The sequence below is a fragment of the Papilio xuthus genome, unplaced genomic scaffold (assembly GCF_000836235.2).
Source record: "Papilio xuthus unplaced genomic scaffold, Pxut_1.1 DF828952.1, whole genome shotgun sequence".
Lineage (NCBI taxonomy): Eukaryota > Metazoa > Arthropoda > Insecta > Lepidoptera > Papilionidae > Papilio > Papilio xuthus.
Window position 1 is genome coordinate 1,880,542 of NW_013529697.1, and position 17,722 is coordinate 1,898,263.

Consider the following 17,722-nt stretch of genomic DNA (forward strand, 5'->3'; position numbering starts at 1 on the left):
ATGAGCATAGCTATACTTAGTAAACAAACTTGTCCTCACTGTGTCCGACCAGTGTGAACTTAGTCAACTTAGTTGCTAACTCTACCACTGCTAATAAAGTTATTATATCATCTGACCCGATTTAGGCTGTTCATACACCAAGCAATGTAAATCTTTGAAATCAGGCGATTTATATCGCTGACCGAAGCGTACCTTTTGAGTTGATACAAAGGTACGCTTCGCAGATATTTTGTTATATTGTACCAAAGACCTCATATGTGTCTTCTTTCCATTGCAACTGTAGTCTAAATGTATTGAACGGTTTTGTTAGTGATGTTTCATTCTATTTTTATTCATCCCGGGGTAGTAATATAGTCAGTTTTTTTTTGTTATTATTAACTTCATCGTTTATTGTCAGGCTCCGTAAGCAGTTCCGCGCGATTAGTACGATGTCGTTGTCGGGGCTGCCACCGCTGCCCAAAAGTCTGAGCGGGTTCGCGGACGTCGAGCCGGATATGTGCGAATCCCCTACACACACTGAAGATCCGCCTCCACAGGACCTTGACTCGCAGCTCACTTATCTCAAGAAGGAAATGGTGAGTGTACTGCTTCTTATTTTATTTAATCATTACAAGCTATCACAGGTACTTTATTGATTTGTCTCGTCTTTATTTACTTAGTAGTAGGCAACCCTAAATTCCTTTATTAATATCCTTCATATCAGTATTCTGTCTTGGTATATTCTCTCTGCGCGTAGTTTCCTCAACCCTGGGGCACGTGATCTCTCTTCTAGACCTCCCGAGGTTTTCACATTTGACTCGATAAAAGGAAATATCTCGATATCAGTCAATTCAAGTCAGGTAAAAAGAATCACCTTCCTTAGAGGCCGGCAACGCATCTGCGGTTCCTCTGGCGTTGCGTCCATGGGCATCGGATCAAATCATTTTAGGCGATTCGTTGCTCTTTTGCCCCCTTCTCCTATAAAAAAATATGTAAAAATGGGAAATGATCTCTGACGTATTTCCCCTTATTCTGTATACCAATAAATTCTGTAGGTGCAAAATTTACATCGTTTTAATCAATTTCATTCGTAATTTCGGCCAGTTTGCTACCACAGTGTTGCTTTACAAGTCGAGGTGTGTTAAATGGAATAAAACGATCGTAAAATGTTTACACAGGGCACTAAAGTTTTGATGGACCGTATAAAACGTTTCGGCATTGCGTCCCGATATCATAACGTGCGTTGCAAACTTTACCACTTTTAACTTACGAAACACTGCAAGAACTGCGATAAGAGAACTGTATAAGGGTATATTATTCAATTATGTTTTCCTGGTATATAAATCTTGATTGTGCGTTCTTGACAAGATTGTGATTGACAAAGAAAATAAATAACAAATCATATTTAATAATGAAATATGTTAATATGCACTTATCCTGTTGTAATCAATTCTAAACCAAGATAAACATTTATTCTGTTTTTTTTTTTATCTGTTGGAATTTTCTAAGGGATAATTGAATTGAAAGCTTTTATAAGGTTAACCACTTATTTATCAGAATATGTCACGATAACAACCAGACGACGTCACAATTCCTTACTCATTAGAATAAACATCAGTAGTTAATTGAGAACAAGCTGTAATAAATTGTAGAAAATATCAAAACACGGAAAAGACAATGTGATTTCAAAGCCCCCATACATAGTAGTGACGTAATATCAAATCAAACTATTCTAAGTTCGTGTAACCTTCGCTTAACCCGCTCCATCTGTTCAATCTCGCGTTTGCTAATGTTTGAATTGACTATAAATCAATTGGTCGCTTCCTTAAGAACTCTCCCGCTGCCAAACCGGTCGTATCTATCCCAGTCTTATTCCATTGAGATAAACTTTACGTTTTTAAAAACTGCAACCGTGTTCTACGCTTATATTTGTTTATTTTATCATACTATATTTATATCTACTGTTTTGGATTGTAGCACGTGTTTGGTCTGTTGATACGAACGGACCAAAACTACGATTAGTTTAACATTATACTATTGACGTTGAAGAATATAGTTTCTAGTTTTGCATCATCAGACTGTTGATTACCGGACAAGTATACACGTTTTATTCCAGTATCTTATGTCAGGAAGAAAATCCGACACTGTACCGGTGTACTGGCACAACACTAGCCTTACTAAAATGTCGACGTTTATGTCCCCTCACTAATGATTCTGACACTGGACTTTGTAACGAAAGCACGTCATTCGCGCCAAATGATTCTAATACAGTCTATAAGATATGGTTATTTCTTATTAGTCTTTAGTCTTTGTAATCGAAGACCCCACGTTCCACACTGCCATGGGTCAACGCTCCTGTTGTAGGCGTAATTTTAATTAAAAACTATTGATAGTTTCTATATTGATAATTCATAACAAATTAGTGATAAAAAAGTGAGTTGAACATTCTTGAACTTGTGTCAAATTTATTTTTAATATAGCCTTTTTTAACGAAACCTTACTGGTTTGATACATTTCTCATATAAAGATATATCTGTAATGCGCAAAGTCGATGACTAATTCGCTGTCCACTGGTGGATTATTATCTATAGAGTTGTGGTTAAATACTGCGCAGTTTTATGTGACGCAAATCGCGCGTGTCCTGCATACCCGGCTAATCTGTAGTGTTTTATGGCGATAGCAATTTTATTTCAGATATCTCTGTGTTATTAGACAATCAATCGCCTATTACTTCTATCCTGTACTTATTAGTAATTTTTAAACCTAACAGTAAAATGTCAACATTTCTGTGAAAAAGGCAGCATAAGAGGAAAAGTATTTAAGACGATTTTGATTAAAAAAAATATTGTTTTAGGTCAGAACTCCATAAGCAATTTACCGTATACGCGACAAAAAGTTGGCGTAGCTATTTGCAATTCAAAACTACTCTAAGTCCGTAAATAGTAGGTAATGTATTATGTCATTAACTACTGGTCTCAAGATCTTACCTTAGATAAGAAATTGAGTAATAATTTGTTGCATTCTTTTAAATATTTATTAATTTACGTCAACTGTTTTGTTGTTTCCTTTTGCGTACTCATAGATAATTTAAATTCAAAGAGACTTGTATTTTAAGAATTACAATTTTATCATCATTGACATTTTGGATATCATGACAATGTATAGGAATTAACATATATGCACTTTAAGCATTGAATTTAAAAGATTGTTTTTATTAATTAAAAATTAAGTTCCACTTTTGATTCCAATTTCCAGCCAGCCAATTAGTTTTTATACACTGCTAGCTGTCTCCCGCGAATCTGTCTATGGAGAATTAAAAAAAAATAGTAGTCTATGTGTTCTTCCAGATTATGTTCTACATCTATGCCAAATTTCAGCGAGATCCATGCAGGCGCTCTGGAACTTCAACCGGCAACGCTTATGCAATTGTGTAAGTCTTTGGGCAACGGTCACTCGCTATTTCAGCGATTCAGGTGGCCGCTCGCTCGTTTGCCACCTTATGATATAAAAAAAGCAATATCGATGTGTTATTGTTTGCACAATTAATACAGTGGAGGCAAGTGTAGGATGCGAATCATCAAAACGTTCAAGGTAACACAACACAATTAGTAAGAACCTGTTCTATTGAATGCCGTTCGCATGACACAAGCGGAATGATCGTTGTAGTTTTTTTTATATATTAATTTTGGTGTCATTTCGTGACTCGCACATTACAAAAAGCATGACATTAAATCGTATAAAACAGATTAGAAATATCTGCATCATTTTGACATATTACTATTTTTCTACTGGTTAATAAATAATTTTGACGTCTTTTAGTTTGCCGGTATTCTCTTGTTGTGGTACTTCCCCTAATTCATACACTAACGAAGCATTATGACACGTTTTCTTATTAAAGGTTAATTCTATGAATGATAACGAATGTGAAGAATAATCGATATGTCGCTTATCATTTGTTTTGTACGATAATTTTTATAGACCCGTGTACTTTAATAAATGCCTTGATAACACACGATTATTTTCTATTGTCGAGTTACGTAAGTTATGTGTATTTGGAAGACATCAAGAAGCAGTTTTTTATTTTACTTAATGGGCCAAAATTGGCCTAAAATTCAAATTTTTAGCCTATGAATTATGTTTTAAAATGTTGAAATTTTTTATTGTTAATTTTAATGTAGATAAAATATATCAAAATAATGATAGAAAATTCACTTATATTTCCTTTTTTTTTGTATTCGTTAAATCACTAGATATTTTAACAATAAACCTGGAACATAATCTAAAACTATGAGTCTTTCCATTCATCTTCCAAGTATTTTATTAACATAAATGTTGATATTTTATGATATTTCTTTCCTATTTTGGTTGACAAAATTGTATTCCTTGTGAAAATTTTAATTCTTTAATTATTCGAATGGTTACGTAACCGAGTTCTACCTTCGTGATATAATGGGATTGGTTGTGACTAGAAATAAACATTCGGTCGTAAATAACTTTCCAACGTCTCCTATGGCGTCTAAAAGTGCCTATGGCGACAATTTTCTAAGACATTATGAAAGTTATATATGAACATCGAAAAGGGTAACCTACGACTTTCTACTTCGTTTCTTTAGTTCGAATTCCCACGCGATTGTTCAACAAACGGTACAGATTATGCAAAGATATGTAACACTTAGAATACGTCGTATTTTGTGATAATATATCGACTTTTTATGCTATCGAATACAGTGCGTTTTATAAGTTAACTTTTACGAAAACTTTTATAACTTCTGACATAATAGCTATCGACCGCGACTCCGTCCGCACGAATATAAGAAAAATAAACTTAATAAGTAGGCTATGTGTTCATCCAGACTATGTTCTAAATCGGTGCCAAATATCATCAAAATCTCAACGTACTCTGATGATGCCGTTCTGGAGATACCATTAAACATCCATTAATCTAAACTTTCGTATTTATAATATTATTAGTAAGATATAAGTAGGATTATAAAACGACCTTTATACCTCTGTGTCTACCATCCTTGTTTCCATACAATTGCTTCGGCAGTGGAATCCCGCATTAAAAATTGACGTCACTTGACATTTTAACTGATATAACGAACACGGGCCGCGCACACCGATAGCTAACGATTGACAGACAATCAGCCTGTTGACCTGTATTGTGTCTAATGTCACATACTCGTGTCCGGGTGGACACTTGGCACTGTCCGGCAATACTAACCTTTAAGTAATTCAGGTTACCTATTACAGTCAACTGATTACGTAAACATTCAGTAGTGGGTCACAACTAGAGTTTTTTATAGATTTTTTTGAGTAATAGAAAGGAGATATAGGAAGTGAGAGATTAAATATTTTGGTTTAGAAGATAAAAGTTCTAACCAATGTGTGCTAACTTTTATCATTACAACTCCTCTTCGACTTCGCAAATATTGAAGGGTTACCAAATAATAACATTGAAAGATGTACATTACTTCCGCACTCACAGTAGTTAATTGGTTACTTAGTAATATTTTTAGTTTAGATACAGTATTATAAATTTATACCAAGAGTCTCTAAGTGCGACAGTGAGAAATATAAACAATTTTTTCTTAACACGACTTCATAAGTGTCTATTTTATCGTATAACATTACGTTAATTAATTCATTTTCTAAAACTAATCTGTCAAATTTAACAAAATGTGTAGCGCGTGGCGAAGTGACGACGCTATCCTGGAAGGGGAGCACGTGGGTATTCTTAGCACGTGCGACACCCTGAGCCCGGTTACGTCATACAAACTCAAATATACCACGTTGTCTGTTCTTTGCAGGATACTGCGAGACTGGAAATAAATATTACTGCGAAATAAGTTTATTAATTTCAATTTTCATGAACTTAGAAACGGGTGGGAATAACTCATTCTTTGAAAGATTAGTAACTGGTAAAGAAAACGGACATCTAATTACACATGACGTCTCCTGATGGATCTGACTACAGATCATTTCCATTGGTCACTTATTGTTCCTTTATTAGAATGATATTCTAGTTCACATATTAAATGCTTATTCATTCTATTAATCTTGAATATCGTTGAGTGTACCAACGACCTAAGCTAACAAAGAGTGTATTGTGCATTATTTTACTGTATTAAACGATGATTAGTATTTCCTTAGTGTAGATTTCTCATACTAAATCCAACTTTTTATAATGAATATTAATTTACTAACTATTTCCGAGATCATAATCTCCAATTACACAATATTGTTATCTCTGTTTTCTCAAAGATAATAACATGTACGACGATATGTTTTATACAGAGATTTTCGTCTCGGAAACCAACGGTAAGAGTTTGGACTTAGAAGGAAATAGAAAGGATGCGTACTAACCCTTCCTTTCTAAACTTCCATGTAGTCACCCTATTAATTACTATAATTGGACTAGAAGAATTGTGATTGAAAGTGAAGGGAAACTGGGGAAGATTCCTCACGGTCACGAGATGGTTAAACGGAAAATTTGTATCATAATAATCTCCTATATTCTGCACTAGTCTCCGATGTGGTCCGGATTGAATCTAATAATATTATTTTGAATTTAGACTAGTTTTCTTTTGTATAGAAGTAGAAGTAATTTTCGTGCATTTTAGAGCATAAAATTCGTCATGACACGATAAGCAAACGGCTTAGTAATCGTTTCAAGAAGTATATAGTCAACATATGGGAGATTTGTCATACCACATTAGGGTCATAAGATAACCCAGTGCTTATTGAAACTAGAAGAGAAAAAAAAAACTAGAGCATATCAAAAACTTTTTAAAGTAACCCTTTTTGTATAAGAATTCACGTAAAGTAAAAAAAAAAAAGATTTAATTTTTAGATTTTTAACGTAGAAGCGTGAAAAAATACTTTTGTAAATGCACACGCCTACCACTTAGCGGTATAGACAGGTTTCGAATTTCCAATTTGTTATTTCTTGAATCCCGACAAACTATTGTTCATCGCAGAGTTACGATAATCTTTAACATGCTCTTTTAAGTATTATGCGATGCTATGGATAAACGAAAGCACCGGTTTTGTTATTTACGATGTATCTATTTTTATTCAAGTCAACGGAGCATTAACCAAAACATTGTCCCGGTAAAATGTGACGTTTTTGTGCTTCTACAATAGTATTTAATTTTTGACTTGATTGAAGGGATTTTTTTATGTAATACCTCGATCTGCAGTAGTAAATAATAATAAGCATTGTTATTTTCATTTAAATAAATTATTAATAATTACGTAACATTTTTAGGCGTAACAAAATTATTATCACAAATCGCCAAGTAACCAACGTAAAAGAGAAAAAAAGATTTGAACTGTGTTATTATCATATGATCTAACTGGTTGGTATGGGTGCCCAAAGTGCGGAGTCATTGACCTGCACGGTAAGTGACACGCTTGCGCTTGCGTCTCTTGAGACAGCAAGAGCTTAACAAGTTATCAATTGTTCATTACACAATTGTCCACGGATATACTGTATTATATCACCGAATGTCTGTTTTGTTAGTTTATAATCTCACTAGGCGGAAATTAAAATGATAACGAATTGTGCAATTAACATATTGTGTCAAACCTTAAAATAATTAAATGTCTATTCTACCATGTTAAATATTTAATATCCCGTTGCATCTAAAGACATATGTACGGGATTGTTGTGCTTTGGTTAAAATTTAAGCATTTTATTGTTATAACTTAGAAACATCATAGATTATCAGGGACATTAAAACTTACTAGCCGTGGCCCGCGACACCGTCCGCGCGATTTAAATAAACTTAATTAATAGCCTATATGTTCTTCTAGACTATGTTGTATATCTATGTCAAATTTCACCTAGATGCAGCCATTCTGAATATACCTTCTAACAAACATCCATCCATACAAACATTCGTATTTATAATATTAGTAAGACTATCGATAAAATTGTTGGAACCCTCTCTGTAATTGGATTCCAGCCTTCATACCTACCGACCCAATTCCGAGCGATTACTCGGACCCCGTGCCGTCTAGAGCAGTATCGGAATCCTTCTAAATGTCATTAAATCGAATATAATACTTAAGTAACATAATTACTGTAACCCAGTAATGTGATCCGAATGGCTTTAGCTAGACTTTATGGTCCAGTTCACGTGATCAATTGATAGGCCTAACTGTAAATGTATAGTCACCTAAATTTGATCTTTTTTTTCTAACAGTTGTTTAAAGTTACGTTAGCAAAATTAGCACTTTCAAGTTGTAGAGGCTTATAAGAGATGTTAAAAATTAAGAAGACATTGGTTGTGTGTTTTATTCGTGTGATTTTAGAACACGCTGTATTTAATGTTTTATTAGTTGCAGAACGAAAAATTCTTGTTAAAAACAGTATGTGGCGAATGTTTTAATTACTAATTTTACGACTGTTAGTTTAAATTAGTTGCATAATGCATCTTGCTGGGTGAACAGTATTGTACGAATAAAAAACATATGTGTTGTGTTTGCTGGACGAATAGCGAGAAAAATAGCGTGAATAATTACGTATGCCCTCCATAATGTAACCTACTTCTCCTTAATTTAGCTTTTTAATTTGGATTCTACATATATTTGAAGTCAATGGACCGTAATTCAGTACAAAAAATCATTAATTATTACTACAGATGAAACATAAAAGTTATAAAAATAATATTCTAAAGATTCGTGCCACTTATTGACTATACGATGTTACTAGTTTGCCTTGAGCTCTGTCAGATTGATATTTTTTCAATTAAAGAATATTTTATACCATCGTAGAATATGCACGTGCACTCGTCCATACGATCCTATTAAAAAGCGACGTCAATCAAAAGGCTCATGTTTATTCAATACAATAGCCACTTACTTGTACAATGCTGGTTACAGACCTTGTAAAATCTAGCTAGATTAAAAGAAATAGGTAGTAAATTACTGCAAAAATGCTTAGAAAAAAGTTTACTTAAGTGCCAGTCATATTGGCCAGTAGCTTATAGATTCGTGCATCTAACCCTTTAACAGTTGTCTATTGTAATAGTTGGTAATGTGTTGGGTGCTTTGCTCCACAATCGTGTTGCATAACGTGGTGCAATTGGCCGCGTATCACGGCTCTTCCCATTGTCTAATATTTTGCAACGCCAACAAAGCTGGTTGCAGTCGCCACGCCGCCGGTCGCATAACACTTTCACTAGCAGTAATTAGAGCAATCATTTTGATTCACTTTACGGCAAGTCGTATTATACGCATCTCGATTTCATTGTGTTGTTTATTAAAATTATTAGATACTAACGTAACCCTTTAGGCCGAAGCAAAGCGTAACGCGAAAGACGAACACGGATCGAAATAAAAGGCAATATTTGTTCCATTGTATTTAGTTTCGTACTCCAAGATTAGTTGATATTTTACTTTGTTTATTGATTGCCCAGGAAAATATTTATACAATTTCAGAAAAAAAATCTAAATGCTTGGTTCTAAGATTGTCCACAGCACAATCTTAACAAGATTATCTTCTAGCTCTTATAACGAGTTGATATGGTCAGTGTTTATGGTGGAAAATATATGCGGAGCTGGTTATTACGCATGCGCATTTAAACGGAAAGCCGGCCGCGCCAAGGTTCAATTCTAATGAGGTAAAGATAACTTACGATCTCCTTCATCCTTGAATTGTAAATATAAGATTAAGTAAGAAGACTTGTTTTTTATTTCATAGGTTATTTTCATTATTTCGTAGCTAAAAAAAAAACTATGTGAACAATTTTACTAAAGGTAACTCTATTCGGTAAGACTACATATGGTTCCATAAATTTACGTTAGTTATGGAACCATATGTAGTCACAAATGTATTATAATAATTTTCAGTTTATTAAATAGGCTATGAAGTCGATATCTAAAATGTCCGGTCTGATTTCATGTTTCGATATTTGACTAACAATCAGTACATCCTATGAGCGTTTGCCAAAATGAAAGTCGGCCAAATCTACCGCATTCTCGTTACTTCCACCCCAATTATAAACTTTAAACCTGAGAGCAGATGAATATTTCAAATTAGTATTAAAGTTGATCCATGTTTGACGAAAGATGTTTACGTATAGTTATGACCTGGTAATAAATTAAAAAAAATAATGCTATACTCAAATAGCTCGTGTTTAATCGAGCCAAGATGTGTGTGATGTAAAAGAAAATGCATCGCACGCTCACCAGAGCTTGTAATCATAGCAAAGGAGCACTCGAGATCGCTTTAAATCAACATTATATGTTTTGGTATACAATTGTTCGTTCAAATTATTTTGTATGCCGTATGCACGAACATCTAAAGATGCTCAAGCCGAGAAAGTTTCAAGTGCAGGTCACTAGTATCAAGTTTTCACGAAACTGCATGATCTTGCAGAGTCACGTGCATTACTAAATTCAAACGACGAAACTTCAACCATATTGTAATTCGATAAGGTACACATTTTAAGCAAAAACACACTAGCACGTACATCCGTGGTACTATCCGATAGTACGTGAACTAAACCGTGTCGGATACGCTCGGGACAGATTCGCCAGATGCGATTTGACATTGTGAAAACACTTTGATGTGCATGCGACCTAAAATCATCTTCGCATTACGCTGAATTACTCTAGAGATATTACTCTCTCTAAACTTTGTACTTTGCAAGTCTACATCCGTAATGCAGGGCCTAACTTACGCTGAAATTACGTGTGAATTAGATATGTTATAGTTTTAAGTTCGTGCTAACAACTACAGTTACTTTTCCATTAAAAGAAGATATATATATATATATTAGTATATATGTATTAACAAAAGTAAGTATATAAAACATTGCTACGAAGTAGAAGAGTTGCATTAAAAAAATGTTTCTCTTTCCACCTCCATGTTTAGCATGATTTATGATTTACTTAGCCAAACATTGTACCACAAAGTAACCAACATTAGAGATTTCATTCGGATCACAAACACAGTGAAAACATCATTTCGATTTGCCTGCAGGCTGTAAATCGGTAATTGGTGTCTTACAAAGCTAGTTGGAGTGTTGCCAAGATACGGTAAATGCTAGGAAAATTATTCTCCATTCGTCCTCTCATGGCTACATTTGTATTATCATGTAATGGATCACGCTTCTACTTAGATTTTGACATTTCGTTCTAATGCTCCTTGATTTCAAACCATAGTCTAATAAAGCGTGAAAAAAATTGGGCAGTTCCGAAATGAAAAAATTGTGCACATGTATTCTAGGGACGATATTTGTTTGTAAATCGAAATTTTTGTTTCTGAAATAAAGTACAGTTTTTATTTTTATCACAATGACAATCTAGGTTATGTTGAACGTTTATGTTATTTTTTGGTCTCGTTCCAAAACTTTCTACGGATACTGCATATCTCTTTATGATTATTTTACAATAAAATGCGTTTCGACTTCGAAGTGGAATCATTTATGTAATATGCTTGTCGATTATCAGAGCGAATGATGTTTTGCTTGCGAAATTATTCGCAAATTGCTATAATAAACTGAACAACTGCTTTTAACACTCGCGAATATGGTATATATATTTATTTTTACAATCTTAGCTTCGTAGAATATTCTTGAGATTGATTAATGTGAATTTGATAAAAGAAATAAAATGAAAAAAAATTAAGAAGAAATTGTGGTCAAAATTAAAATCTTGTTTCTTTAATTGCAGCATTTTTTTGAAGACTTTATTTAGTTTCAATTTTTTGACGTAATTTCGTAGATTTATTTCCAGATTAACAATGAATCATAAAGGAAACATTATATTTTGAAATTTTAAATATACATAATAGTCATAATTTTAAGCTGCATTAAAATGTAATGGTGTGTGAATGTTTATGAGTGTGTTTAAATGCAAACTCATCGAAGCGTGTCTCCTAAGGCGGTGGCTATGAATCATGGCTGCCTAGTTGCCTGATTGCCCGTCTACTGTGATGTTTTTTTCACTAGCAGACAAATGACAATGCCATTGTACGCTTGTTTCGTTGTAATGACACACTTGTAGTTTAACTAAATTTCTTGTAAACTTCTGGTTTAATTTGAATTGAGAGAGAGACTATTTTTCAATCATCTAGCAACTGAGTCTAGATTTTAGTATCATGCTATTTTCAGTAATTTCAAGAAAATGTCTAAAAATATTTACTTAACACGGAACATATTTTTTTTAAAGTAGCTGTCGCCCGCGACTCCGTCCGCGCGGGATTAAAAATAGATGTTGGCCGATTCTCAGACGTACTCAATATGCTCACAAAATTTCATGAGAATCGGTCAAGCCTTTTCAGAAGAGTATGGGAACGAAAATTGTGACACGAGAATATTATATATAGATAAGTAATGAAAACAGAATCTCGTTACCGAAATAACAAAGAATTTCTCGACTGGAATAAACAATTACATCATTTTAACCTACAGCTGTGTCCATTATTTTCATAGACCAGTGCCAAAAATCTGTATATTGAAGAATGAATAAGAAATATCTCCAGATGTATCTGCAGTGAATAACAACAATGTAGAGAAAATTTGTCGTGACCATGCCAAATGGAAATACATAATCTCTGCCTATCCTATTAAGTTTTGGACAATATTAGTTTAAATCATTTGGAGCGAATAACGCGCTCTCGTTACAAAATCAAGTGTTAGATCTACTAGTGAACGGACGTAAGAGTTGACATTTTAATAGAGGTAGTGTTGCGCCGATTCACCGGCAGTGTCGGATTTTCTTCCTAACATAAGTTACAGACGATTCCCATATTACTAAAACCATGTTATGCACTTTTTGTTTATACATCACACTAATTGTAGCTAAGCTTCTAAAACTTTTAATTAATCATCGAAGTTATCACATTGAATTAATAGAAAGTGTGGCACCAAAACATTAGGGCATGTTTGCATGGACCTCAAACATCTTATCTATTATTATAATCTAAATTGACGTAACAACAATGTTTGTAGTTTTATTTATCTCAATAAAATCTAATTAACGTTACATAAAGTAGCTAATAGGAAAAACAGATCCGCTGTCGCTTTACTCTGTTCATTACGACATTCTAAATGACTCTACCAATGTTTATTCAGGTCGTTATTTTGGACGAAAACATAAGGACTATCCTAATAGATAAATTACAGACAAAGGAATTGTTTACAATTTTAAGGTTGTAAAATTAAACAAAAATACTAAAGGATTCGAAAGAAGTTATGGGACTTTGAATTTACGCTTGCTGGAATAACTTTCCTTTTCTTTAGCGAGATGAACTTGATTATACGATAGGTTGGTTTTTAATAACGAAACAGTTTTATCGCCACATCTATCTTTTACTCTGAAAAAAGCTAGCGTTATTTTGTTAATAACATTATAGTAAGTAAAACATATTTATCGGACAGTTTAATGCTGTTTGCCGGTTTAAACCCGCTCATGTTTAAAATGTAATGGATCCGTAGATACTGCTCGCGCCCAAACCGTGATGTGACTCATATCCGACCTTTCCCGCGTTTAAATTCGCGATGCGAACGACCTGCCCCGATGTTGTGTCCTTTATAATTGACATTTAATATATACCTTGTTTTGAACCTTTATTTTTAGATAGAGGCCGGATAAGGTAAAGTTCTCACGATTGAATTTTGTTCACATTAGGAGTTTCAATCTTGTTAGATTTTACGTGGATCGAAATGTTACCATTATGTTAACAGCCATTGTTGTATTTGAATTGTTTTAGTAAATAAACTTCTAAGTAGAGTAAGACCAACTCAATTAGATTGATAGTCGCTAACATGTATCCGGCGAAGTTACTAACCTACTTAGCTTCTTACCACGGTAGGTGACGTGTCATTAAATTAGCCGGTCGATTACAAACCTCTTGAGGATGAGCTCTGGCTTTAGATTATCCTATAAATTGCATTGACGTTCGTACAGATGAGGTGATTCTGCGGATATTGACATGATACATATTTGGTAATAATGATCTTTTCGTCGTAGTTGCTACGTGACAAAAAAGTATTTCGCTCTTAATTCAAATGTTGCTTTTAAATGTGGTCTTAATTGTGTTTATTGCGATAACAATAGGCTGCCAGATAGTATATCCAATTAATAAGGACAACGAAACTTATGATTTATTTTGTAAATACCGTGACTTTGCTTTCGACTATCCTTGAATGATTTATCATCCTTCACGGTTAATCAGTTACGTAAGACTAAATTATCTCGCTCTGAGTTCATCTATTACTTAACTTCGAATTAACATTGTCATCTTCCCATTGCCCCAGTGAGATTAGAACTTTCTACTAAGTCAAGCTATTATGGCCAAATTGATATTTTACGGTTATAAGATTAATGGAGCACGAAATGAAATGTATAATACATGTTAATTTTAATGTTTGTCAAATTATTTGATGAAATACGGATTTGTATAATTTCTCCATTTTGCATTGGTTGCATATATTTGGTGTTAAAAGCGCATACGTGTTTTTGTAGTAATGTTTAAGTAAGAATACATTTATAGAATCTCTTTACTTATCTGACCGTGGCATAGAGAACAATACGTTGCATTGTTTCATGTTCCGAATACGTTGCCTTGTACTTAAAACAATAAAATAAACATGTTTGTACTCTTAATTAAAAAATACAAGATCGCACGACTATGTTGTCCTGGTACGTTAAACAGTTAAATCGCTTAACTTTGCAACCAAATACTCTTACCAAGAATTTAATGTTTTATGTGCGTCGTATTTTTGATTACCTGGTAAGTAAAACGAATAACAATGGATCTTATTTCCTTTTAACTTCCAACATTATATGGCTGGTCCTAACTACAGTACAAATTACTCTTATATCTTTTATCAATTTTCCTAAACGTGTGATAGCTGTTACGAACAATGTATTGCTTTTTTACTTATCTACAAAACTAAATGGTTATAAATACGTATGTTAACACGAATGTTGCAAACAAAGCGTTCTATAAGTGCAATATCCCATTTTGAAACAATACGTAAAGGCCTAACAGCAATCGGCGTCAGGGTCAGCACGCTTTTGATTTCTTTTTCGAACGTTTGTGTGCTACTAGAGGTCGCTACACCGGACGACCTGCCGAAAATGAACGCGTGCTTCGCGTGACAAAGTGGCCGGAGGTTTTTGTATGCTACGGATGTGAGACTGCGGCTTACTTTGCGTTGTATACTATGAACACATGTTTGTATACAGGGTTGTCTGTTAAAGCAAATTATTTAATTACAATTTAATTATAACGCCCATGAAAAGTGTATCCTTTGTTGCAATTTAGACAAAGTAAAACGATTGAAGTGAGTAAATCATAGAAATATAATAGTATCAGATATCTATGCTTTGAATGTAGTTTCGTAATATCGTTTTATAAAATGGTCAGTATTTTTAAACTTTTTTCGAATGTGTGGCAACCCTGACACGTTTGTAGATAAACACGTATTTCGGGAACGTGCCTCGTTGTTTTTGTGCTGCGCATCTGTCTCCGGTTGTTTTGGGGTAAATTTTACTTTCCTTGCTTAAGACGCAGTTCTTGCATCGTTTAAAAAAACTAGTCTTTTTCATATCCAACTCTAATAACTATTAAAAAAAAACTAACGATTAATGTAAAAGTTTGTCGATACGGATGATATAGTTTTTCGTAGTTTTTACCTAAAAAGCAGATGAATTCTCGTTTCTATGTTAGAGGATGTGGAGCTTAGGTATTTTCAAATACATAACTCTTTTACCTCTTTTTGATTTCCTATTTCTTTTGTTCTTATTCCTTTTAGCCACAAATGTCAGTTCGCCACAACTCCGGAACTCTTTGATCCATTGGAAGCTCTTCTGCCGGTTGAATCATTCACATCTTTTGATATAACATGTCCGTCTATTTATATTTCCTCATGTGAGAAGAGATTTGTTTTGACGTTACTCATACTTTACGAAGGATGATCTTAATTCAGCGGAATTGATTCGCAGTACACCGCTATCTTATTGAGATTAAACGTTAATATTAATCCTACTATTTTAGGTAAGTGACTCTATATAAAGATTCATATCGAGCTTGGGGTCTCAATTTCGATAGACATCATTCAATGCGTTTACTATTGTAATATTCATTAATCCTGCCTACAGGCATTTTTTTTTACAGTTACAAACAATTTTATTTGAGTGTCATATTGTCAGCCAACGTTGTCTAGGTCGAAAGATATCGTGTAAACATTTGAAAATATAGTGAGACCGTTATCAGTGGGAATAGCCGGCGATTTAATCAGGTGATTCACATGGACAGATGTTTGTGTAGCCCAGAAGTGCCACCTACATGATTCAGACTGCGGTATATTTATAGCTATATCTATATTGTATTGTCGTTACTTTGTTAAATGTATTTGTCAAACCGAGAAAAAAAATAGATTTATTTTTTTATGAATAAATCTATTTGTATTGTTGCAAAAGTTCAAAACGTCTCAGGAACAATGATTGAACAATATAATTTTTTGTATACAAGATCTGGAGTATAAAGACAAGTATATTTAGGATCGATTAACGCGATATAGACCAAATACAGTTCTAGAAATTATAATGTTATTTTCGTACCACAACGGAAATATTATTTGTTAGTAACATAGTCCGCGAAGTTCTTTAAAATGTTTGTGATGTCTTGTTGGAACACCTGCTGCTTGACTATGTTTTGAAGGCAAAGAACCGATCCTTTTCTCTGGGCAGCTGCAGATGTCATAATTATGTTTGTGTGAGACGCCTGTCCGCCTGCAGATGCGGAATACGCTCGTAAATCTTGTTACTATATTAAAAAAAAATGTTACTCTTTAACCCACATTCTGTGATTTAATGTTTGCGTATATCTAGATTAATGTGAATTTATATGATAAATGTTTTATATTTTGATTGAAGTCTGGTGTTCTGTTTGTTTGAGTGAAATATATGTAACATTCATTGACACATCACATCTTCTAAATATAATGTGTAATTTTAGCTGTAACTGGTCAATTCCAAACGTTAAGCCTTCATTCGTTTCGTGCGTTTTTATCGCGTGCTAAAAATTGTAGTTATTAAGAATGATTTAAATCCTTCCTCGCTCGAGAGCGGCCAATCGTGAGTTTAACGAGACGTTAAAAAGCGCCTGTGCGAATGAGGGCTAAAGGATTTAAATAATGTTTAAAATGACTGGATTAGATCTAATTAGTCGAGCACGTCACTGCTAATCTTATCCTATTAAGAGAATACAGCGCAGCAATGCGCCCGCGTCATAGCCTAACCATAGCGAGCCCTGACAATGCGTGACGTCACCAGCTCGCCTTCGACTGACCTTCTAGCTCGCAAGGACTTCACGACCGGTCCGCGCTCGTGTGTCCGGATTGTGAGATGTTAAGAGTGAATCTTCCTAACATATACTTTTTTCTCTATAAATATTTATTTTTAAAGTATAATAGTATCTAATAGGTATATGATGAGTTTTCAGATGAAAAAGTAGACTGTAACCAGCTTTTAAAATGTAATTACCGAATCTTTTAGTTTGGAGCTTTAGAAAAGATTTTTTCTGCACGTGTTTGTATTTGCATAAATGAATAACGATAGTACAAAACTTTCACTGACTATTGAAAGAAACATTGAAATGAATTTCAATACAGTACTTTCGTTTCCTATATGCATCAATGATGTTGTTATTTCTTGTTTCAGAATAATCGTAACGTATCATAATCTGATTTTTTTTGCGTTTTTTTTATTAATATTTTGC

General features: G+C 33.9%; 1 protein-coding gene across 1 annotated transcript in view; it reads left to right on the forward strand.

Annotated features, from left to right (window-relative positions):
• lmgB (lemming B) overlaps positions 1-17,722 on the forward strand; it is a 30,116-nt gene that overhangs the window by 2,079 nt on the left and 10,315 nt on the right. Inside the window, exon 2 of the mRNA XM_013324791.1 lies at positions 398-575. Within this exon, the coding sequence (XP_013180245.1) occupies positions 398-575 (178 nt within the window). The remainder of the gene's footprint in view (positions 1-397; positions 576-17,722) is intronic.